The sequence below is a fragment of the Mchenga conophoros genome, linkage group LG12 (assembly GCF_057382185.1).
Source record: "Mchenga conophoros isolate Kocher_MC1m ecotype Shallow Benthic linkage group LG12, M_conophoros_male_GT1.1, whole genome shotgun sequence".
Taxonomy (NCBI): Eukaryota; Metazoa; Chordata; class Actinopteri; order Cichliformes; family Cichlidae; genus Mchenga; species Mchenga conophoros.
Window position 1 is genome coordinate 32,123,181 of NC_140537.1, and position 24,752 is coordinate 32,147,932.

General features: G+C 37.9%; 1 protein-coding gene across 3 annotated transcripts in view; it reads right to left on the reverse strand.

Moving 5' to 3' along the window:
- ksr2 (kinase suppressor of ras 2) overlaps window positions 1-24,752 on the reverse strand; it is a 118,094-nt gene that overhangs the window by 53,979 nt on the left and 39,363 nt on the right. For all 3 annotated transcript variants that reach the window (XM_085295289.1, XM_085295290.1, XM_085295288.1), the window contains one exon: window positions 3,747-3,919. In XM_085295289.1, coding sequence (XP_085151415.1) covers window positions 3,747-3,919 — 173 coding nt within the window. The remainder of the gene's footprint in view (window positions 1-3,746; window positions 3,920-24,752) is intronic.

The window sequence follows — 24,752 nt, forward strand, 5'->3', positions numbered from 1 at the left end:
ATTAAGTTCAAACAAATTTCTCTAAAAATGCACACGTACAAGGACCACACTAAAAATAAATGAAAAAGCTGCCAATGTCTGAAGAAAAGGTCCTTCAGAAGAACTATTGCTCAAGGCCTCCTAAAAATGAGAAGGAAAGTCCAGCACCTAGGAAGCAAAATATAAAGAAATTAGGTCTGACTGAAGATTTTTGCACAGTTCTGCATGCGATACACCAACGTGTACATGTAAGATAAATCAATTTTATCACATTTAGGACAGTCATTTAATTTCCCAGCCAAATGTGGATTTACCATGTGCAGTGCATTTGAAGTGCATAGCATGATGGTATTATTTTTACTGGGGCTTTTTAACTCAAATAGCTCCATTAAAAACTCAGCTTACAAATATCCTCCCTTAGATGTGATGCATCGATTGGAATCACCCAGTAGGAATGGTAGAAATGTCAAAATGCAAGCGACAGATGATTAATAGATATAATATGATAGAATAATAGACTTATTATTTTAAATTGAATAAAGATCAACACACACAATAACCAGTAGCTGCAGATTAAATGAGAAACTATCTGCAGCTTGTCTCCAGAACCTAACAATGTGCCAAGGAGTGCCTGAGCCGAAATACACCACTGTAATGGAATTATATTTGTAATCATAACCAGCTTCTCAAGGTGGAAAGCCAAACAAACTGCTGACGTCTCAGCTTCAACTGGGCACTGACTCATCCCTGGCAGACAGCGTTTGGTCCTGGTTACCTCAGCCAGTCTCGTAGCTCCTCCGCATGTTTTGATTCAAACGACTTGCAAGATAAGTAATAACACTGCTGGCTGGAGGGCCCTGACGTATGAGATGGCTGTGATACCATAAACCCAAACATAGACACGGGATGGATGTTTAGCCTGGCTGACCTGGCAGTTGCATACTTGCCCAAATGCTCACACAAGCATTCACACACACAAACAGATTGCTGAACTACTATTCCTCTGGGCAACTTTGTAAACATTGTTTTTTCTCTGCTCTGTTATTTATAATGAAACACAATGAGCAAATAGTGATCTGATGATTCACGCTGTCTTTTTTCGTTAAGCACAATTTTGCCATGCCGGTCATTGTGTCAGCTATTGTGTAAAATTTTGTTTGTTATTTTATCAAACAAGTACATTTTTCCACCTGGTTATCAATATGATAAAATAGATTAAGCAGATTTTGTAAAAGCTTACAGTTAATTTAACACAGTTAATTTGCAGTCAGTGCTCAAGTTGTAAATAAATAAATAAAGTTCCACATAAAAACAGAACTTGGATGTTGCCCTTCAGCATTTAGTGTAATTGACACCGGCACAAACAGTCTTTCTAACAGTCAGCTGTACTGAGGAAAACTGCAAAGCACGCCTCAAGGAAATAGCTCACATTAAAGTGAGAAATCACAGGTGATATTTCAGAGCGAGCAAGCTCAATGACTCCTCCCAAAGAGCCTTAAGGGTGTATGAAGCTGTACGACTCCTTCAAACTTGTCCACAGTAGAGCGCTTATTTTGGATTGCGGGTATAAAGGCAGGTTTCCAAACCAAGCTGTGATACCCACCGTGTCTAATAATGCTTTCTAGTACAACAGGATAAAAAAAGGCAATGTGTACTTCCTCCAACTCCAAAACTCTTTATCTACGTAAGAAGTTTATTTGTGCTATAGCCTAGAGCAGACCGTGTTAACTTGGACGATGCAGTTTGGTGGTTTTTCAGTTCGCACTCCCACGACACATACGGGAGGGGACATATAGAAGTATTTTCAATGAGAATAAAACAGTAAATCCATTCTCTGATCGATTTATGTTGTGTTTTTACAAACCGTGCTCACCTCACAGAAGCCACCACTTCTTATTTGGTCAAGCTTAAAGCTCACGTTGCAAGTTCTGATTTGCACAGTGTGAAAAAAGATACTTTTATTGTGGGTATTCACAATGTTCTCCAGCTGCATAAAAGGATGTGCTGTGAGAGCAGATCTGTTGCTCAGGTAGCATGATGAGTTGACTAGAATCATCATCAGGACAAACCTACTCTTCAACATGGTGAGATAATTACTTATTTACTTAAAAAGAAACACTGCATCTTTTATATATTATCTGTGGGTATAAGCCAGCATCTCTGGCTTAAAATATCTGTAAATAACTCACAATGGAGGCACCAGGTTTTCCATCTCTTATTAAGCTAATGGAAAAACAAATCTGAATTAGAAATAATAATTCATACATCACTGTTTTTCCTTATAACATACTTATTAATATTTTATTACCGGTAATAATTTTCTATCAGAAATCAAGTATGAACCTCCTTAAACCAGAGATTTTTACAAGCTTCGTCCTTTTTATGTTATTAAATAACTGATAGTTTTGGTCCAAACCTTGGACATCTGTACCCGTTTTGCCATACTAAATGCATTAGCATTTGAGACTATGCCATTAAATTCACATATATCAATTTCACCTTTCACCTCCTTTTTTTATTTTTCTAAATGTGTGATTATTCCATGTCATGCCTCAACCAACAAGTATGCACAGCTTTGTCCCTTATACCAGTTAGTGAAGTTTTGCATGGATTCCGAACACTGAGTGTTATCCATTCATCACCCGTTTCATTGACAAGACTTCCATTACTTTGTTTCCCTGCATTTCCCCCATCCCCATCTCCTCAATCTAATGGCTTCCGCAGAATGTCTTAATGTATCAGCCAATAAGGCTGCCAGTGTGCAGCAACACACAACCTCCGGTCATTATTGTCACGACCTGTGTTAGATTTGTATTGTTGATTGTCATTTATGCTTAGAAATATTTACTCATATATGCTTAGAAGTGTATATAATCATTGGTGGATTGAAAGGATGTTTCATCCTAAAGTAACAGCTCTGTGTAGCATGAAGGGGGAGTGCGTTCACTCCCTCTACAGAGTGTTCCGGCATAGATTACACACCTCCTAGGAAAGGCCGTATCTTCTCTTGCTGATATATGGTATAGCAAACACACGTATATCTGTTTAAGTATAAGAGCCTTTTGTTCAGATGGACCGCTAGACTCCTGGCACCAGCTTTGGGGAGTCTTCACAGGGTCACATCTGGACCTCACACACACACACACACACACACACACACACACACACACACACACACAGTATTCTTTGTTCACATGTATACCTATGTAAGATGTCATATGTTAATGACCCTATGCATATTCATGTAACCACAATAAAAGGAGTGCTATGGGGAGCCTGGCTGAGAGTCTGATGGAGGCTAGGTGGTGGGACGACACTTGGCTCCAGCCAGATTTCCCTCATGCATGAGTAAACCAGCCTGCTTGTGTCTTGCTTTGCAGTGTAATTATATTGTCTTCAACGTTCCAGCGGATAGGTACAAGCTACAAACCTATCAACCTGATTGTCTATTTATTGCATTTACCAGCAGAGCTGTACTAAAGCATTTTTTAACAAAAATAATTACTTTCAGCAGTTAAGTAAGAGCAGTTAAAGCAAGTGGTTTCTGCAGGTGGCAAGGCATAGTGACAAAAAACTGATGAACCAACTGAGACTTGACCCAACTAAAAGCAGAGCAACATCCCAGGAATGAAACATTGCCAGAGAACTAAATAATCAGAGTAGCAGTAGAGTAGATTATGAAAGGGATACGTTCAAAGTATTAAGAAAAATGTAATTTCATTTTAAAAAATCAGTGTGCGATATTTAAAAAAAAGATGTTCACTTACTTGCAGAGGGTGTTTCGGCATGAACAGGTGGTGTAGAAGGGATGAAAGAGGGGAAGAAGAAGGATCGCAGAGATCGTTCAGTGTGGAGGGGTGAGCGCTGTGTGGGCAGGTTCTCACAGCTGCCCACACTGCTGTGGATCTTAAGGTTCAAGGGCTTGGTCTTCTTCTTGGCTCTGGTGGACAACAGACAAGAGAAAAATATAAAATTGAGACATTAGAGGTGAGTGCAGCAAAACTAAACAAGAAACCAACATGTTCAAATGATATTTACTATAATTAAACAGTCTGGACTATTTGTTTTTGCAAAGACGCACAACTTCAAAGCTGGACAGGAAGGCTGCACAGTTTTTGGGGTATAGCTATTCCTGTAGTCACAACCAAGGTACAAACACTGCAGTCACCATCACATAGAAGAGAAAACAGAATTCTACACCAGAATAGTTCACATATGGAGAACATAATACAGTTTAGTGGCAAGAAATATTGCATATTAAGTAAGGGAAATGAAATGTACCTATCAGTCACCATCATTATTATTCTCACACCTATATATAATGTACACCCTACACCTGAACGTAACAAGAATGCAGGTGGACAAGTACAAATAAGGCATATATATTAGTTTACGTTGCATATTGTGTATTATGCATTAGAGTAATATCAATAATGTACTTATAACACCGAATAACAAACACTTAGAACTTCACTGTATGTTCATTGTACTCCAGAATTTGGAGAATATTTTTTCTCCGCATCACAAATCTGCTAACTTAACAGAACTCAGTGCAAAGTACCAAATATATGTATTTTCTGCACAATCACATAAACAAACAAAGAGGTGCGACAACATCTTGAGCCACAGCAAGTATGGTGTACCGAAATACCAGATCAGCAACATTAAGGGCTCTAGTATTAATGATAAAGTCAGGAAAGCTGGGAGTCATTTTCATAGCATGATAGCACAGCCATCGCTGTCATGCTAGAAGAAAACACACTGCTGTCGGGGTCAGAAAAGCAAGTAGGATCGAGGAACAGAAGATTAAACAAGACACTAATAAGAAAAAGAAAAACAGCTTTTTTTACTGCGATTTTATTCCAAAGTTTGGCTCCGACTCAACCATTTGTGGATGTTGGAAAACCCTATGGTACTGCTTTTTAAAGTTGCACACCTCCATATGGACACTTGCCACGTAAGTATGTAAGTGTGTTCAAACTGATGTGAAGTATCTTCATGCAATGCAATAAAAGTTACCATCTTGGCTATAGCAGAAGGGGTGGGAAGAACCGATAAATATAGGTTACAGATAGAAACCTGTAAGGTGCTTGAAAGACATCCTTTTTTAATTGACTAGTATTGAGTATCAAGTCAAAGTGAAAATCACCAAAATTTTCCCATGATCACTTCTGTTTGCCAGCCTGCTTCCACTGTGGAAGCTTGTCATTTCAGAGCTGAGGTCTGAATAATTAAGCTTGTAGAGCAATTTGTCTTTGTCAGCTGTCAATATGATTTTTTTTCTAACAAAACTTTTGTGTATTTCAATAAGGTATTCCTTGTAAGTACACAATTCCCTGAAATATGAAAGACAGACAGCTGTGAACTGAGTAAACTAAGAGACAAGCTACACAGTTTGGGCTAATTACAAGAAAAGTGTGTAATTTAACTAAAAATATCTCAAGTGACTTGCAAAACAGACTTTTCTAGCTACTGGTATATCTGGGTTCTAAAGTGGAGCCACTGGAAAGTCTGGAGCCATTGCTCATATTAAAGCATGGTTCACGGTTAACCTGCACTAGAACTTCAAACGATCACATTAGCCTCTTATCTAATGTACTCAGTCAGGCTGATAAAATGAACCATTATTCCTACAGGATCCTAAATACACTAACTTGTGTTATTATTGCAGCTCAGGAGAACACGAGGTGACTTTGTGGGGATAATTGGAAATAAAAGTCGTCCTTCATTAGAGAAAATAATCCACAGACTGTTAATTCCCTGTAAATTAGAAATGCAAACATTCGCTGTGATAGACGTTATCGGCCATATTTTCTCATTTTAATTTCTCTACTTTTTTTGATGTGAGGCTAAATTTACTCAGGCTATGGAAAAGATTTTGCCCGTTTTGCAAGAATGTACTGTACTGTGCAAATGTCTTTACATTTTTGTTCAGTGAGCCAGGAATTCTTGTACTTTCTCCAAATGGTATTGAGCAATAGTTGTGAAACTATTTGTGAAAGTCTTTCATAGTTTTTCTTTGGGCACTGGCTACTTTTTCCACCTAAACTCTTAGACAAGTCTGTTTACCTGACCATTTTTAGAGACACGTGTTTGGAGTTTATTTAGTTTGCTTGTTTGTTAATGCTGACCTATGAATCATTCATGTGTCATAACAGAACAGACAACTTAACAGAAAACCAATTTTATATTGTATATTTGTCACAGAAATAGCAGAAATACACGTTTTAACGATGGTAGAAAAGTCTTTTTAAAAGTACAAAGTGGATGAAGCAAAACAACAAAGAAAATCCAACTCCAAATGGCAGGCAGTCACAAGGGAAGCATTCAGACAAAGACCAAAAGACTAGAGCAAGTCTATAAACACACACTTGAACAGACTGAGGGCTAATCGGAGGAATGAGACACAGCAGGGGAAATGAAGCACAGGTGAAACTAATTAAGCCAATGACAGGAAATAAAATTAAATGCAAGACCCAGAAGATACATGATTACCAAAACAATACAGGAAAATAATAACTGGAAGACTGGACACAGGAGAACTTGACACAGTAGGAAAAGGGGGGAGGGGGGGGGGATCCAAAAACCCTGACAAAAGAACCGAGAGGTAAATCAGGCCCTTTAAGCTTCTGATCTTTCTGAGTTAGCTTTGATATTTTGATACTTCCAAACCATCAACATGTCTGTTAGACCTCATTCTTAAAAGACTGCTCAAAGAAGTCATGCTATTAATAATTATTTGATCTTAGGTATGATCAAACCATATGTCTTTGAGGTGGTGGTAATTAAACCATTACTTAGAAACCATCACTTGACCCAACTGTCTTAGCCAATTATTGACCAATCATCACATTTTTTTAATTTCTGAAAGAGTAGTAGTAAAACAGCTAACAAGTCATCTTCATACGAATGTTTTATTTCCATCATCACATCATAGAAACAGTAAATATAAAGCAAAATGAAGAATTTTGCACAGACTTTCAATATTTGGGATTACTATACAGCAGCTTTAGAATTTCTTGGTCTACTTTATTTGTTTAGTCATATTATATAAAAAAGTCATTATACTACATATTCCATTTACCTTAATATAACAGCTGCCTTTAGGCAACTGTTGTGATTCCATGCTATATAAATGAAACTGAACTTAATTTAAGTGAACTGAAATGCAAATGTTTGTTACTGAATTAGTCAAATTTCTTCATAGTTCATCTCATATTATGAAAGAACGAGAACTTTTCACTTTCATATGAACAACCTCATTGGTGTACAGTAAAGCAAGCCATATGTTAATGCCAGGTACCTGCTAACATAAGAAGGCAGAGTAACACCCCCACCCCCTGGGACCCCACTGTGCCCCCTCCAAAAGGAGTGCACAATGTCCCCTCGTTGCTAATTTTGGAGTAATAATTACTGCTCCAGTTTCAATTACTCTTTTTCCTGTTTTTCCCCCCAATCTGTAATTTAAATATTGTCTAGTAGACATTCTTATATTTGTAGGTGGGTCAAAAAAAAAATAGCAGAAAATTAGAAAAAGACAAAAATGATTCTGAAAATGCCAACACTGGCATGTAGGTGTGTTTGGGAAACCACTCTTGTTATAATTAAAGCCAGCAGAAGCAGAGACATCTTTGGTGCTACTATTCTTTTAAGTACTGAGTCTAACTAGTGAGAGTTTTTTAATAAGCACCATTAAAAGAATGCCATATTAGCTATTAGCAGTTCCTGACTGCAAAGTACTCACTGCTGTACAAACAACAATCCCTGGATTACTTTAACAATGTGACAAGTGCCAGGCAGGTTCAACAAAGACTTTTTTCCCCTAAAATTCTTAAGCCGATTTATCGGTCACAATGAAGTTTGGAGATAATGATATCCAAAGGAAGAGGAAATAACACCAAATGGCATGAATATGAGATTTATGTTTGTGTGTCAGGGCTTAAGAACTGTGGGTTAAAGACTGCACCAGTCCTTCTCTATGTAGATGTAATTTACTTTAATTTGCTGCCAATACTCTTAAGCCCCTTGATGCTATGTACCACAGTTCTCTTCAATGTATCACTGAGGACAGTTTCAGCACCCTTCACTGTATTCTCCATGCAACAAGAACTGTCTTTTTTTAATTTACTAGGCTATTTTAAATAAACTGTCATGTTATTCATCATCCACCCTGTATGGGTTGCAGAATATACAAAAATGCATTATCTTTAATGGCCAATTTATTACAAAAAAAAAAAAAAAACAAGGGAAACTGCAGTCTGCTGTTATGCATCTCATAGGATGAAGTGTTAGTTTAAAAACGTATTACTCCAGGGCAATTTCAGCTTCTGTTGGTTGATGTTTTATATAATAAATGTCCCTGCTTTTTGTAACTGTTTTTACTCTAGTATCCATCCATTCATTCATCCAAAGAACAAGGGAAATATGTGATTCTTTATATCCTCAAGTAATGTTAATCCTGTTTTAGAACTGCAGAACTTGAGCTGACGTAAATGAAACAGTCATGTAAAAATAAACAACTAATCTCCATCCATATAAATCCCTGCAGAAACATAAATAACCACACTGTAACCGGACATATCCTCAGGAATTTTACTTTAGCGACATTGGATTCACAATTGTAAAAATTTGATGTAAGACTGAAATTTAGGATTTTAAGTGACACCGAGACTGAAGTTGCAGACTGATGAGCAAACGCAACCAACAAAAACAAAACAAAAGAGTTGCACTTGCACATAGAAGACAATGAATTTTAAGTGTCCAAACAAACACAGACCACAAGGAGACAGGTGAGAAAAGGAGACATGAGGAGAGTCTATCTGTGAAAAACTGACTTGTAAAAGTAGTAAAATGAATGCTGAGTTCTGACTTATCATGGAAAGTATTAAATCCCACAGGAATATTTCCTCCCATGTCAGTCTCCCACTCCCTACACTGAGTCATGCAATTAGACCTGTAAACCAGCCCGGCACTTCACTCCCATCTCCTGCAATAAGGAAGCAGCCTGCAGGTTATCACTTCTTCGTCACAGAGCTTTTGTCAGCTATTCCGATTAGCCCACTTTATGAAATTTGAATCTAAATTAAACCATTCATCTCCCTGCATGCATGCCTTTATCCTCTCCCCGAAGATGTAGATGTTCAGTGAGGGAAAAGTGAAAATGAATGTGAAGAGTAGGGAGAGGATTCCCAATTTTCATTTTGAAAACGTTTGTCAGTGAAGGCAGGCAGGCGAGAAGGAGGGGGAGGAATTTAACTCTACGGTGGTTAATGCATCTATTCAGATGCCTCACATATGAAAAGTTCAAGAAAGGAGAAACTTAAAGAAAGAATACACAAAACAGAGAAGAAGGAGGAGGTGGGTTACTTGTCAACTGTCAAGAGAAATCAGCCACAGTGTGAATAGTTGAGATGTCTTTTGATCTTCTCGACAATTGTACATAGTGACGCATAACTCACAGATGGAAATCACTGCGTGTTTGTGTCACATTTCAGGTAGCATTTCTGAGTCTCTTAATCCTCCTAGATGCTCTGTACTGACAAAACAGGAATGCCAAAGCTTTTTTTCTCCAAGTACCATTCAGTCAATTCGCCTAAAATATTGTAGTGAATAAGTTATCGTCTGTGTCATGTTTATTACCTGCTAATTTCTTATTCACACACTTTTTTCCAGTTACATCCTGTTATTATCCATCCCTGGGATCATTAAAAGGTCATTTGCATGTGTTTTGAAGTGAGTGAAAGCGCAATCGTAAGCTTCCCTAACATATTAATAAAGACATCACAAATTATGATACTGAAATTGTACGCAATGGGGTTTTTTTTGCTTATACTATGCATGGAATGGACTTTGTCATCATATCTATAAAGGGAGTTAAAGTAATCAAGTAACATTTGGAGTACACAGAGTAAAAAAGAAAGTAAATTCATCAGTACAACATATCCAATGTACTTTGGCCATACTTTAACTTTTTGTTTTTATGAAATTCACTTTAAATTTCCCTGATTGCTTACACGTTTTAGAAATGTGATTTGCTCTTCATAATATGAAAGCTATGGAAAAAAAAATCTGACATTCATGCACACGCATTCATCCACCCACACCCTCCACAGTCCCTTTCCCCACACTTGCAGAGATGCTAATTACAGTGACACCTTTAAGCAAAAGTTCCATTTGATCAAGGACAGAGGTGAGAGCAGGAGAGCAGTGATCCATCAAATGGCACGTTTCCTTTATATTCTGACATATCAAGAGGGCTTTAAAAATGCAGAATATTGCAGAGCTATCTGCCTAACTAGCTAGCAGTTGTTCACTATACAAATTATATATCTAAGTGATGCTGTGATCCTGCAATTCATTTGAGCTCTATCTAATTAACACTTGTGTCCATCTAGAGGGGTAATTTACTTGCAGGGTTCCATCTGCATACCTACACTTTATTCATCAGAAATATGCAAGGGAGCTCTGCCGAGACTCATACGACACCCTGTTGCTTTTTATGCAAATGGAGCTGTGGAATAATATCTGTGGCAACCACTGCTCTTTGCTGCTTTAATAAAGTTGGTGGAAAATGAAATAAAGGTGGCTAGAATAATGATTGCAACAGAGAATTACTGTGAGCCCTTAGAGTCATCCTAAGAAGGCTGTATTGTTTTCAGACGTCTGCAGAGTCAGGCTTGTGTGGAATAAAAGCAGGCAGTCTGGCATGATATTTTTTAAAAGAAATGTTGCAAAGCCAATGTCCAAACTTAGCAGAACAAAGATTTACAGTTATTATACAACAAAGTGTGACGTAGGAAACATTCTATTATAATAATGCATTTTGAAAACAGTAAAGACTTAAATTCGTGTGATTAAACACCACGTACACGAAGGATTTAAATGATCTCAACACCAAAAGACACAAAATGATGCACAAATTTCAGTTACACTTTAAAGTATGCATGTTACTTATTTTGTATATTAGGGATTTATTTGATTTTAGAGTAAGTACAGGGGAAACAAAACAGCCTTCGTGATATTCAACACAGACTTTGTTTTGCTTTTTCGAAAGGGAGGAGGTAGGATTTCACATCAACAAGAGTTCACAAAGTTTAAGCTGTGCGAATGTAACAAACAGCTAAAAATAACTGAGATAATGAAAAAAAAAATCAAGCGGTGAAATGATCAGATGGGTGGTAAATAATATCCCCAGGTTAGCTAAACTTATGTGGAAGAGAAAACAAAAGTGAACTGCATTACTACATTATTATCCAAACTCTTGCACTGTTATTGAACATACCCTGTGTGCATACCCAAAAAGTTTTACTACAACAGTTCCAAGAGAACCGTGTTCAATTTTAATAACCCAAAATCAATGCTAGTGAGAACAAGTGGACATGTTCTTAATATACAATTAGAAAAGAACAACACTAAATGATAATTGTTTTCCAAATTCACAATATTGGTTGGTTATTAAAGCAGAAGCTGGACGTAAGACACTGATGTTACAGTAATTTAAAGTAATTTAAAGAAAACTCTCCTTAAGAACAATCTCAGCTTCAAATGTGAGGTGGCAAAACCTTCTCCCAAAGATGATCAACAACTGTGCTACCACTATTGAAGAAATTACTAGACACTCATGTGGTCTCATTTCAGACATTATTATTAAACTTAACAAATGTTAAGACAAGTCTTTCAAGGACAAAAAGAAGCTATGAGTGTGTTTGTGTGTGTGCACGGATGCGTGTAGTTGTGCATGACCACAAATTATGTTCTAGTTACCTGATAATATCTGTTGAAATGGTTGGATGATGATAGCGCACAAGTGTTTGAAATCCCTCTCTTGTTATGTCCACATTAACTGCCAGCATCTCCTGCTAAGATATGGGAGGGGGTGTCATTTCACTGTCAAAGGCCAGGGAAAGCACAGTGCTCTCAGGACAGAAAGGTCATGTGTGTGGTCTGGGTTGGAACGTGAACATGAAGCTGAAGAGACAGCAAGAAACCCAAGGTGAAAAAGGCGGAAAGAAACAAGGGGTCGTAAAAAGAGCAAGCCCGTGTGAAGGACAGAAAATGAGCAGGAGGAAGAGAGAATTCAGGAGCCAGTTGCCAAATGACAAGAGAGAAAAGCTGACAGGAAGGTGGACCGTGAGATTGTCTTCTCAGCAGCTCATCAGGAATGCATTTTGGTACACAATGACAGAGCAGATATTTTCTGGTTAAAATGTGCTATTTCTGCATGTGGTAGTATCACGTGTTACGTTCCCCTGGGGGGGGTCTAGGCGTTAAGGGGGAAGCAACAAAAGTGACCGGGTCAGAAAAAGGAGTCAGGGAGGCAAAACAGTTAAATAAAACAGTTTTATTGAAGTTATTCAACTAAAAGAGACGGACAAGCCGTTATCACCATAAAAGAAACACAAACAAAACTCAGGCGTTGGTCAAATAAAGCAAAAAGTCAAAAGGAAAGCACAGCTCACCAGCTGGAAACACCACAAGACACAGCTCACCAGCTGGAAACACCGCAAAAACACTCAGCTCACTAGCTGTACCCACACAAATGGCACTCTGGCCCAGAGCTCACCCTGCTCTGGGCTTAAATACCTTTAATTGCTGATGGGAGTCAGCTGTACAGGAGGGAAAGGTGGCATCTCAGGTAGGAGGTAGTGGGACACGCCCACACAGGCACCTTCAGGAGGAGGCCCTGCTAGGGCCGTAACACACGAAAGCATGATATTAAATGTTGCTTATTTTTCCTTATACAAGCTTATCTGCTGCCATACCAGTTAAACAAAAGTTTGTCTGCATTAATAATCTAACATCTCTGTAAGCATAACAGATGGTCATGGCATGATGCTTCTTTCTTCTTTCTGCTGGTTCTTTTAGGGATCACCACAGTGGATCATTTGTCTCCATCTCACCCTATTCATGCATCTTCCTCAGTCACACCAACCCTCCTTCACTACATCCATAAATCTTCTCTGTGGTCCACCTCATTTCCTCCAGCGTGGTAGCTTCATATTCAGCATCCATTGATGAATATATGAACTATCCTTCCTCTACACATGTCCAGACTATATCAGCCTTGCCTCTCTAAGTTTGCCTCCAGACTGTTGTCCATATAGTTGTTTCAAAGTGGCTCGCTGTTCCTTTTTCTAAGCTAGGGGCAGGATATTTTCCCTAAACCTGGCATCTTTCATTCCATTTAATTTCTGCAATCTTCAATCCCTTTCTTTTAACATTACTAGTACTCTATAACATCCATTTTTCAAGGCCAAGTCTTAGCAGTGTCATCCTGTCTCTATAACAATAGAAAAAAGCCTCTCGATCTTACTGTAACACTCATTGTTGCTCTTTGTAGGATGCACTAAAATACAGTTCCAACTAATGGAACAGAAGACCAAGCATAAAAATACAGGAAGGAGAAGAAGAGACAAAGAACATAGGTGATCACAGTGGACAAAGTTTTTCAATAAGATGAAACTGAGAGACTTTCAGTTTTCTAGTTGTGAAGTTATTTTTTTTTTTCTCAAAACAGCTACGTGGCAATAGTACGTGATGTACAAATTATTTAAATCTTCAATTTAGCATTACTTTTTCAACCATCGCTTGTCTGACACCTGGAAATAATTTGCTGCTTCAAGAGACATTTTGTGGTTCTACAAAAGAGCCTATATTGAACAGATAGAACAGCTCAGAATGACAAAAACCAAATAGTAATTCTCATGTGCTGAAAGTTTCAAGATTCAATTCTAATTAAATATTCCTGGCGCTCAACTTTTGGATGTTTTCCACTAATGGCCTGGATTCAAAAACTGTCCTCCTGTCTTTTGTACATCCAAATTCTCCCTAAGTGTGTCTCATTTGCCACCAAATTGTTTGGGATAAATAGGAATTAAATGCAACTTTATTCTCTGGAGCTGTACGATTTAAACAGGTGTACAAGCTGTCCTCAAAAAGTAATCACAGTTTTATATTGCTGGAATATTTCCTGTCTGATTTGCAAGCACGTCTTTGATTTGCACACAACAGAAATTACAACACTTTCTGTGTATCCTGCATTTTCACAACTCAAAGAAACTGCAATCTTATGTAATTAGAATTGTCCATAGCACTGTTGTAGTATGTCATATTTCCCTGAGGTAATATATTTAAAAAGAACTGCATACATGTCTATTAGCCATTATGCAGATGACAATCAGCTATAATTATCTATGCAGCCGGATGAAACAAATGAGTTGTTTGAACTTAAAGCCTTAAAACCCTTAAGTTGGATTTGGCTATGAAAACCTCAGAAACAAATTGACTAGACCTACAAGAATCTTTGAGTAATTTTAGTGTACACTATCATTAAAATCACACATTCTCCTCATGCAGGTGAAAGCCTGCCTTCTTTCACCTAGTCTAGTTTTAAAAACTCTAAGGTGATTGCAATAAAGACTAGGAGGAGTTCTTATTTTTGTCTTCATTGTCTCCCTATTAAATTCCTAATCCTTCACATGTAAAGCCTTAAACAATCATGCCCTATCATATCTTAAAGACCTCATAGTGCCTTTCATCATATGTTAGAAGTACAATAGGAGGCAGAGCCTTCAGCATAGACACCTTTAAACTTTAGCTTAAAATATGCATTTCTTTTTATAGCTAGGTCTGGCTCTGAAATATAATTTTAATGCTATGGACTTGTGATGCACTGATCACCTCTCTTTCAATCTTCTCCCTTTCCCCCTCACTTATATGCCAATCGGTTCTCACTTTGTCTTTTCTTAAAAGGGAGGGGTTTTTCCTATTGTCCATGTAGTAAGCAAATTTTGGGTTTCTGTTTAAAATATAGTAAGGAGCTTTTCTGTGAATTGGCACATAAAAAGTTGATCTGAACAAATTTTTAGAATTCAAATGCACAGAATGACTGATTGAAAAATAACATCAGTAAATAATTTTATGATTAATAACATTTTTCATTAATGCAATGCAATTAGATCACTTTGTTGTTAGCAGTTTATGAAGCCTTTTAAAGTATACTCATTTTCATGTCAGTGGTGGCAGAGCAGCCGGGCAGTATCTCTCATTGCACTGTGCTTCCTGAGATGTAATGGAAGAAATATAGACATAATTTCCTCGCAGAACTTCAGAGTTTAATTCTGTTAATGATTACTATAACAGTTTCACCTCATTTTTCATCTTGGGAGAACAGTCTTGACATATTTTTCATTGCTCACACATTCAGAAAACTTACAGTCAACTGCTTTATTTCATCTAACTTGGGTCTGAACTTTAAATAACTTTAATAAAGTGTAAATGTTTTGTTTTTTTAATATAGTGAAAACTACTGACATGACACCTACAAAAAGGCAAAACTTTTCCGTGAGAAGTCAGGACAGTGTTCTGTTCTCCTCCTCATTACCTGCTCGCCAACAGGGCTGTGTGTGTAAGCATGCTGTGTATATTTATTTCAGCTTTGAATTTAATCAGAATTTATTTTCTTAATTCAGACAAAATGAAACCATAGATCAAACTCTAAACTTTGTGATACAGGTATGAAAGAAACAGTGCAAGATGCACGACAGCTGGACGACAGCTGGACAACAGCTGTGCAGGTTAAGTGGTATTTCTGAAAAACAGAGAGCTGTAAAGGGCAGCAACACTAAAAAGTAAGAGGGGTCAAGGGCAATGTGGGACCTGCAGCAGATATTATCAGTTTCGTCTTTAACATCAGAGAGCAAAACTGATATGAAAGCCTTCACTTGATGGTTAGAATGATAAATGATGGTAATAACTTCCTTTATGGTTGTTGGGCACTAAAGCAGTCATACTCTGCTATTTAATAAATCAGAAAGCAGCTGTCAATTCACCCTGCACTAGTTGCTTTGTCTCTGTCAGAGTGATGTTTGACATAATTTCCGCACAACAAACTTAGTATTAGATCTTCCCATATAACAGATTGAAATGAGACTTTAATGATCATGTCAGGAAACTTCATGTAATGAAAGGAAAAGCGAAACAAGATTCCCACAAAATTAACTAAATGCCTTGAGCACAGCGCAACTGCAATAAATCTTTCCTTTGTTACAATGAGGTAATTTCTCACATATGATTTTTCCTCATCTTAGAAAAGAATTACTTTTAAGGATAACTTCTAATCGCCTACTTCAATCCTGTTATCCGCCCCAACAAGCTCCCACACGTTCACAAATCGCCACAGAAAAACTATCAGCCTAAATAAATCCATTTTCCACAAGCAACGGTGGCATTTAGGCTCACCTCCACTCCTAAACACTCATATAAATTCATAATCATGACTCCAATTTCTGGCCGCTGGGCGAGGCTGGGGTGAGCACTCATTATTGCCAATAGACGTGCGAATGGATGGAAGGGATGGGTGGGGGCGTCTAGCTTTTAACAGCTTGGTGGTGACATCCCCTCTCACCTGAATTATCATTAATGGCCAAGGGGCCAAAGACCTGATTAACATGGATGAGGTTTTGTCCACAGAGAAAAGCATCTTCACCCTTATTCCACACACATACATATTTTATTTCACAGCAGTGACATATATATAGCCTTGTGGAGTACACTTGACACCACAGTGAACGTCACTCGCCGGAGAAAATGCAGGGCCAATAATCCTCCGGGGTCAGAGGTAATTGGCTATTGCTGTGTTCTGGATTTCTTATTGGATCACGTGGAGACCAGCTGCATTGATTCGATCTGAGCTTAAGTTTCAGGGAACACTCCAAAATGTATTCTTAAAGTAAAAGCAATAAAATTGTCTTCATTGTAACAGAGCAGTAACAGGGGATAATTTCACTTCAATTACCAAAGCAGTAAGGTTTCTGCCTTAATTGTGAGGTGCTGTACTTTTTGTACCACTGGAGTTGCTGCTGCAGTAAGAGTGTTGTGGTTTAACATGTGAGCAGACAAATCCAAAATTCCTAACAGACCATATAATTACATCATAGCTACATACCATACACTTTTGTTCCTGATTGGTTGTCTAATCCCATATTGGACAGTTCAAGCACAGTTCTAGTCAGTGGTATAACCTCCATTTCAGATCAGTGCACAAGATGTATTAAACTACAGGTAACCATAAAAAGTGGCACTTCTGCCTCAATCTGTATTACCAGATTAGCCTGGTTCCAGACCTCTGAACCATCACCCACATTTACGGTTCGTGTAGCAGCTCTGATGTTGTGCCCAATGACGGCTCTTTCATTCGGAGAATCAGCTGACCAGTCACAGCTTAGCAGGCAAAGATTGCGAATGGAAGTGTCACTTTGCTGGGTAGCAAGCAAGAGATTAACAAAGCAATATAAATTGGCTTTGTTAATCCAACTTCCAGGTATACCAACTCTGGAAACTTAGTTGATTTCGTTTTTTAATGACTGAACTCATGGAGTGTTCCTATTTAATTGACAATGGTTTATATGAACTCTCAGCATGAAAGCAGATCTGAGATTTTAGATTTGTTGTCATTGTATTTCAGAGAATTCAGCTGAGCAAAACTTAAATTTGGGGACGGATGCTATAAAAAAGACAAAAACAATCACTATATTAACATCAAAGTTCATGCACTGGCACGTTCCAGCTGTTTTAATGGTAAACGACAAAGGCAGGGTGCAATTTGTGGGGAGAAAAAAAGCATCAGAGACGGGAATATTTTTAAAACTTTCCTCCATCAGAACAATTCAGGAACCATAGTGGTCCTACAGATTACGATGCCTGCAAGTGGGATGAATAATGTTGCTCCTGTCATTAAAAGTCAAGGCACTATTACCGAAAAAAGGTGAAGCAAACAAAAAGCAAGTAAAATAGCTAAGCTGGGTTAGAACAGACTAACAGAACAGCCTGATGGAGGCTACAAGCACCATGTGGGAGCACACAGAGATAGAACAGAGGGAGATATACACAAGAGGAGATACGGCAGAATGGACACAACTGGGGAACACAGCACAACACACAAAACACACATTCTGAGGAATAGAATTTGACGGACGAGACAGGGGAAGCAAAACTGAACATCGCACGCATGAAACAGACTATCAAAATAAAATGGGAAGTAACACATTCACTGAGGCCCACACTAAGACATGTCAGGATAAAAAACAGAAGGAATAAACACAGGGACCAGAACTAGAGATGACTGAATTTGACAAGACAGGGAAACCGGACAACCACGGAAACAGAGACAGAAGGTAAACAAATATGGAGACACTGATGACAGGACATGGAAATGAAACAATGGCAACAAAACACCATATCATAATCAAGCAATAAACCAAGAACTATATATATCAATAATAAAACTACATGGCTCTAAAAAATACTAAACTCAAGCAACTACATAACATAAACACTTAAATCCAAAAGAACGAAACATTACCAAAAACAAAATTCAAAATACAGGATCAGAGAGCTTGGAGCATGACAATTTCTGTAAAAGTATTTTAAATGTAATAATTTAATTTGCAAGAATATTTGACCTCTTTTAAATGTAACTAATTAATTTGTGCACTATTCTCAGTCCAGTTTGTCATTTCCTCTTAATGTGGGTACAAGGAAACACATCAATTTAAAAGTTTTAATGCAATTTCAACCCTTGGTTTTCCACTGCACCTTTCCATAATGTAAGCCACTTAACTTCAATATTATAAAATAATCTCAAAATCCAATAGCGCATGATGTTGGCCTGACTTCATAAATAATAAATGAATTAATAAAGAGTGTAGGTTTTCTGTCAATGAAGTTCCATTCTATGAATATCATTCTGACTTTAAATCCATTAAATTGCAACCACACCAGAGGAGATCATAATGTTTTGGCTCAGGTAATACAATTGAGGTTCACGCAGTTGTATAACCTGAGCCTGACCTGAATATCAGTTTGAAAGAAAGATTATATTTGAGCCCTCTGCAGGGGTTATTTGTTCACAGAGCTGGTGGTGCCGCAAAAGGGAGCTTAAATGTCCAACTCAGCTGCTCTGGACATTAAAAAATCCTACCAGTTTACCAGAATAGAGTCTGTGAAATGCCCAGTATAGAAGCCAGGGTAGAATATAACAGTTACGTGAGTGAGTGAGTGAGTGAGTGAGTGAGTGAGTGAGTGAGTGAGTAGTACATGTCTTTTCTCCTGCATGCCTTACCTAGGTGGCATCTTCATGTACATTAGGCTTTCTAGATCTCATCTCTGCCGTTACCCAAGGTAGTGTGCAACAAGTGAGAAAGGACAACTTTGGACACATCCCCTCCTAATTCTCATAACATTTTCAGGAGTTCATGAATGAAAAAAGCTTTTAATGTTCAACACTTGATCATCACAACTATACTGCAGTTTCCTTTGAACTGCAGATAGAACTCAACCCAATAAAACATTATTTTGTGACAGGATTGGTACATGTTATGGATGGCTGAAAAATAACACATTGACAGCGGTTCAAAGGGGAACCATAATGAAAGGGGTGAAGAGAGAAAGAAAAGGAAACAGAGAACGAAAGGGGAAAGGAAAGGGGAGCGAAATATATGGTGTGTACACCAGTTCAGTGAAAGCAAACAGCTAAATTAGTCATGGAAAGGATGCAAATTTGCTTCCCCTGAGTGTTGCATGGTAGAATTACCCTGAGAGAAGCAGAGGGTGAATCATGCCAACCCCCGGCACCATGTGATTTATTAGCAAACATCCAATTCAATAAGAAAGTGCTTAACATTCAAAAAGCTGTGGAAGTCTCATAAGGTGGCATTAACTATAGGATATTACCATTTCTACTGGCAGTGGGAAGGCAAGACAAGAGACATTGGAAAAAACAAACACACCCACTTTCCAGAGTGATCTTAGTATGACGCGCCAAGTGGGACTGTGACAGACGAACAACTCACTTGGCCTTTTCCACGCACGAATGTTACTACTCATTAACATAGACAACGAGGTTCATTAATTGACACTCCAGCCCAAAGAGCCTCTCTGCTTTGAAAGGGCATGGAGAGGGGGGGAGAGAGGGAGAGGGGGGATGCTGTAAAATAACTGTGAGGAGAGGAAGAGAGATAGACAGGGTGCTACATAAGCAAAATGAAATTGCTGTTGCACTCCTGCATAGAAATTAAAGTTTAAGTGGTCCTGGATATCCGGCACACTTATGTTTTCTAAGTAAAACTATTAACAAGTCTCAAAGAACTCTCAAAAAAGTATTCCACGAGCACGTACATTTACGTGGTGAGATATAAACAATTTCTTTCAGGAGGTGTTTTGTAAGAAAGTGTATTTTCCTCTCAACTGGTACTTTCATTGTTTACCAAAGGATTTGCAGACATGAATAATTAGAACCCTAGACAAAAAAAACCAACATAATTTGGCAAAAAGTAAGAAACTAATTTTTAAAAGTGTTTTGTAATCTCTCAAGTCTCTCTCAATGCTCCCAAGACACTATCTTTTCAAAAAAAAAAAACCCTGTCAAAGCAGGAACCCAAGAACTCTTACAGAATCTCAGAAACTTTTTATATGTATTTCACAAACAGTAAGGGAGATAAATAAGAATAAATAAGAATAAGTCATTTGCTCTTGGACCCAAAATAATTCCTGTTCTGGCCTTAATGATTGAAACAACACTATTAAAGTGCTCAAACATCGGCATCAAGACTGTTGAAACCTTCATACAGTAGAAGCAAAATACTTTAGTCGACTTACTCAATAGCTGAAAAAGACTTTTAAAAAAGCTCAAGCAAAACTGTAATGATCTTCACATAACATTTTAGCAGAAATTTAGGTCAGGCTCTAATAACAGCTCATGGTCATACACTCGACAACAAACTTTGTTAGGTACAACGACCTCCTGAACTTCAAATCAAGTATCAGAATAGGTAAGAGGTTTATTTCAGTTACTTTGAACGTGGTGTGCTTGACGTGCTGCTCTGAGTAGCTACTCAGTAGCTGAGTAGAAGCCGCTGAGGTTGTGGGATTTGTCCACACAACTGTCATACTGGTCGCTGAACCTAAAGAACAAAAACAGACTTCAAGATATAGTTACAATGTATCGTAAAATCGCACATGTGAACCTGAATGATCTTCCTCATCTGTACAAGGCTGACACCTTGAAGAAGGTCCATTGTTTCTGGCTTTCCTAGGCACCCTTATAAAAAAACTAAAAACAAACAAACAAACAAAAAAACCTTTTCCTTCCACCTTGTTGCAGATACTTGTATGCCAATGCACAGGACAGACTCAAAAGCTCATTTGTCCCAACTTCCAAAGTTACTTGAATAACTCATTATGTTCTCAATATTAATGTTGTTTTTTGGTCTATATTTACCACTTGTTTATTGCATTTTGCTTGATGTGTGTGTGATCTGGCTGTATAAAGAATTCCTCCTTGACAGATATCCTTGAACCATCTCTAGGGTTTACAGAGAATGGTCTAAAAAAGCGAAAGCATCCAGTGAGCAGCAGTACTCTGGGCAAAAATGTGTCTGTTGATGCCAGACACTAGGGAGAAATGGTCAAACTGCTTCAAGCTGATAGGTAGGCGACAGCAAATCAACTAGCCACTTAATGTAAAACCAAGGTTTGCAGAAGAGGATCTGTGAATGCACGACACATGGGGCTACAGCAGTAGAATATCACATGAGTTCAGCTAACAGCAGGAAACTAGGCTACAATTCATAATAATCAAAACTGGACAATACACATGGGAAAAAATTGATGAGTCTCAATTTCTGCTGCAAAATTCATATGGTAGGTTCAATATTTGTGTGTGTGTATCTATCCTGCCTTGCTCAAGCTGCTGATGGTGGAGTATTGTTGTGGGAGATGTTTTCTTGGCACACTTTGGGACCCTTAATGCCAACAGAACACTGGTTAAATGCCAGAGTCTTCAGGAATATTGTTATAGACCAGTTCCATCATTTTATGACCACAGTGGACCCAACCAATGTACCACATCACAAAGCTTAAATCATCTCTGAGTCATTTCACTATATTGAATAGTGACAATTTAGTTTACTGTAGTCAAATGGCCTCTACAGTCACTAGATGTCAGTCCAGTAAAGCAGCGGTCCCCAACCACTTTTGCGCCACAGACCATTTTATGTCCGAGAATATTTTCACAGATCAGCCTTTAAGGTGTCGCGGATTAATGCAACAAAGTAAAACTACCAAAAAAAGAAGATTTATTCATAACACACGGGAAAAGACCCAAGGAAACCGAGTTAACGATAAAACACGATAACAAAATAACGATACAAACCCTGAAAACCATAAATTTCACACCGAAGCCTCAACTCTCGTGACCCAGTACCAAATGATTCATGGACCGGTACCGGTCCATGGGCCAGGGGGTGGGGTCTGCTGCAGCAACACACCTTTGGAAACAGGAGACTGGCATCATGGATGCACAGCCAAAAACATATCAATCAACTCTGTGATGTTAACATACCAGTATGGATGAAAATCTCTGAGAACTGTTTACTGTGACTTGTTGAATCTCTGTCACAAAGAACTGAGCAGTTCTGAAGGCAAAAAAGGGTATTTTCCCACATTCCCCCTTTTATCCAGTATCTCTTTGTAATAAATGCAAAGATACTATAAAATATAATCTATATTATCTTTAAATCATTATTATTTGATAGCGGTAACAATTTAGGTGTCTCAATTTAACAGTGACAACAAGAAGATCCAGGTAAAAGACATTAAATAGTGATTAGAACACTTGAGATGTGTGTGTAAGCATCACCTACAATGTTTGTGGAAGTCTGTGTTTTCAGTCAGGTCAGTAGAAACTGATTGTAAAAACCAGCTCTCACATTTCAAAGTCAGATTTGTATATGAAGGGGCAAATGATGGAGTCATTAAAAATGATTACCTAGCTGACAAGATGTTAAGTATGCTAACACGAAAAATGTAATTATCTATGTCTGTCTCTCAAGGATATATGTGCACGACGAGGCCGATTGAAAAAGAAAATTCAGAAACCTCTGGTGAGCCACTCTTTTTGATATGTAATTTAAAATTGATTTTGATGCTGCACATATTCAATCATGTCACGTAAGGTTAACAGTGGTTTGATGGCAATTTACCAGCAACACTAGGAGTCATTTCAGTTATCACAGCAAAACAAACAGTAATATTGCCGCTGTATTGATACAGCGGTGCTCTTTAACCCTCTCCGTGGAAAATTCTGTCTTGAAAAATGGGTTTCCAAGCTGCATGTGTTGACATCAAGTACACATTATTTGACAGACAGGCAGCATATTATGGTTTCTACAACCCCAAAGCTAAAAAAAAAAAAAAAAGAAGTTAGGGCATGAAGAACAATGTCAATAAAAACAGAATGAAATGATTTACAAACCTCATAAACTCATATTTTAAACATAAAGGAACACGGAATACATTAAATGTTTAAACTGAGACATTTTACTCTTTCATTAAAAATATTAGCACATATTGAATTTGAAGAGAGCGATACGTCTCAAACAACACATTGGGGCCCTCAGGCTGCACTGCATAAAAATGGGCACAGTTCTGTCATGGAAATCAGTGGATAGGCTCAGGAGCTCTTCCAAAAATCACCACTGCTGAAAGTTATATACAGGTTTTACAGCAACATATGCTTTAATCCAGATAGTAGGGGGAAGGCCTTGCATAACATATACTATATGTCTTGCATGTTTCAGCAAGACAATGCTAAACCACATACTACATCTATTACAACAGCATGGCTTAATAGTGGAAGGGTCCACATGCTAAAATGGTCTGCTTGCAGTCCAAACCTTTTACCAAATTAAAACTGTTTGCACATCACAAAACAAAAAATACAGCAAAGAAGACTCAAGACTGAGCAGTGAAAATTCTCTATCAGTAAAGAATGGGATAATATTCCTTTCGCAAAAGTCCACTGGTCTCTTCATATCCCAGATGTTCAAACAATCTGAAAGAACAGAGGATGCTACATAGGTGTAAATATGGCCATGACCCAACTTTTTGCAGATGTGTTACTTCCATTGATTTCAAAATGTCTTGCTGGACTGTCTCACTGACATAAAATTGTGGATGCTGTTACATTTTTTAAATGTGAATCAGTGAAAAACAGAAGGGGTACTCTATTCAGACCTTCTGAACTTCACTCTGGAAAATTCCCAAACATCCTTGCAAGGGTGTGAGGCTGCTTTTTCACAGCTGTTTCACATTTGAAAAACAAAGAAATGCTGTTTAATATAAATTGTGAAGGATAAGAAGTTTCTCTCCTCTGCTTACTTCACTTCATCCACTCTTGCTTATTGGAATAGCCTCTTGTCCACAGTTTGTTCAAAATGTGGCAGCTCGACTCCTGACAGCCACAGGCAAACAATACAATATTTTGGCCCTTTTACACTGGCTCCCAGTGTGTTTTTGAATAGATTTTAACATTTTTAAGTGACTAAATGGGTTAGCATCTCCCTATCATTCTGATCTTTTAACCAAGTGTGCTCCTTTAAATTAGGACCTTACATCTTCAAAACTATTTTTTTGAACATAGAACATGGGTTTATGAGATATGCAAATCATTGCATTGTTCAGTTTTTATTTACATTTTACACAAGTCCCAAAGTTTTTAAACTGGTAATGTATCTAGCTGGGAGGTTAATTCATTTTGTATTTTGATCATTTATTTATTTATGTCATGTCTAAAGCAAGAAACTTGCAAGGAAACATCTGCTCGTGATGATAAAAAGCAGCATAACAAATGAAAATTAATATTAGCACTGTATTCTTCTACTCTATATGCATATTTATTGTACACTGTTGTACATAGTGTACACTGAATGACTCCG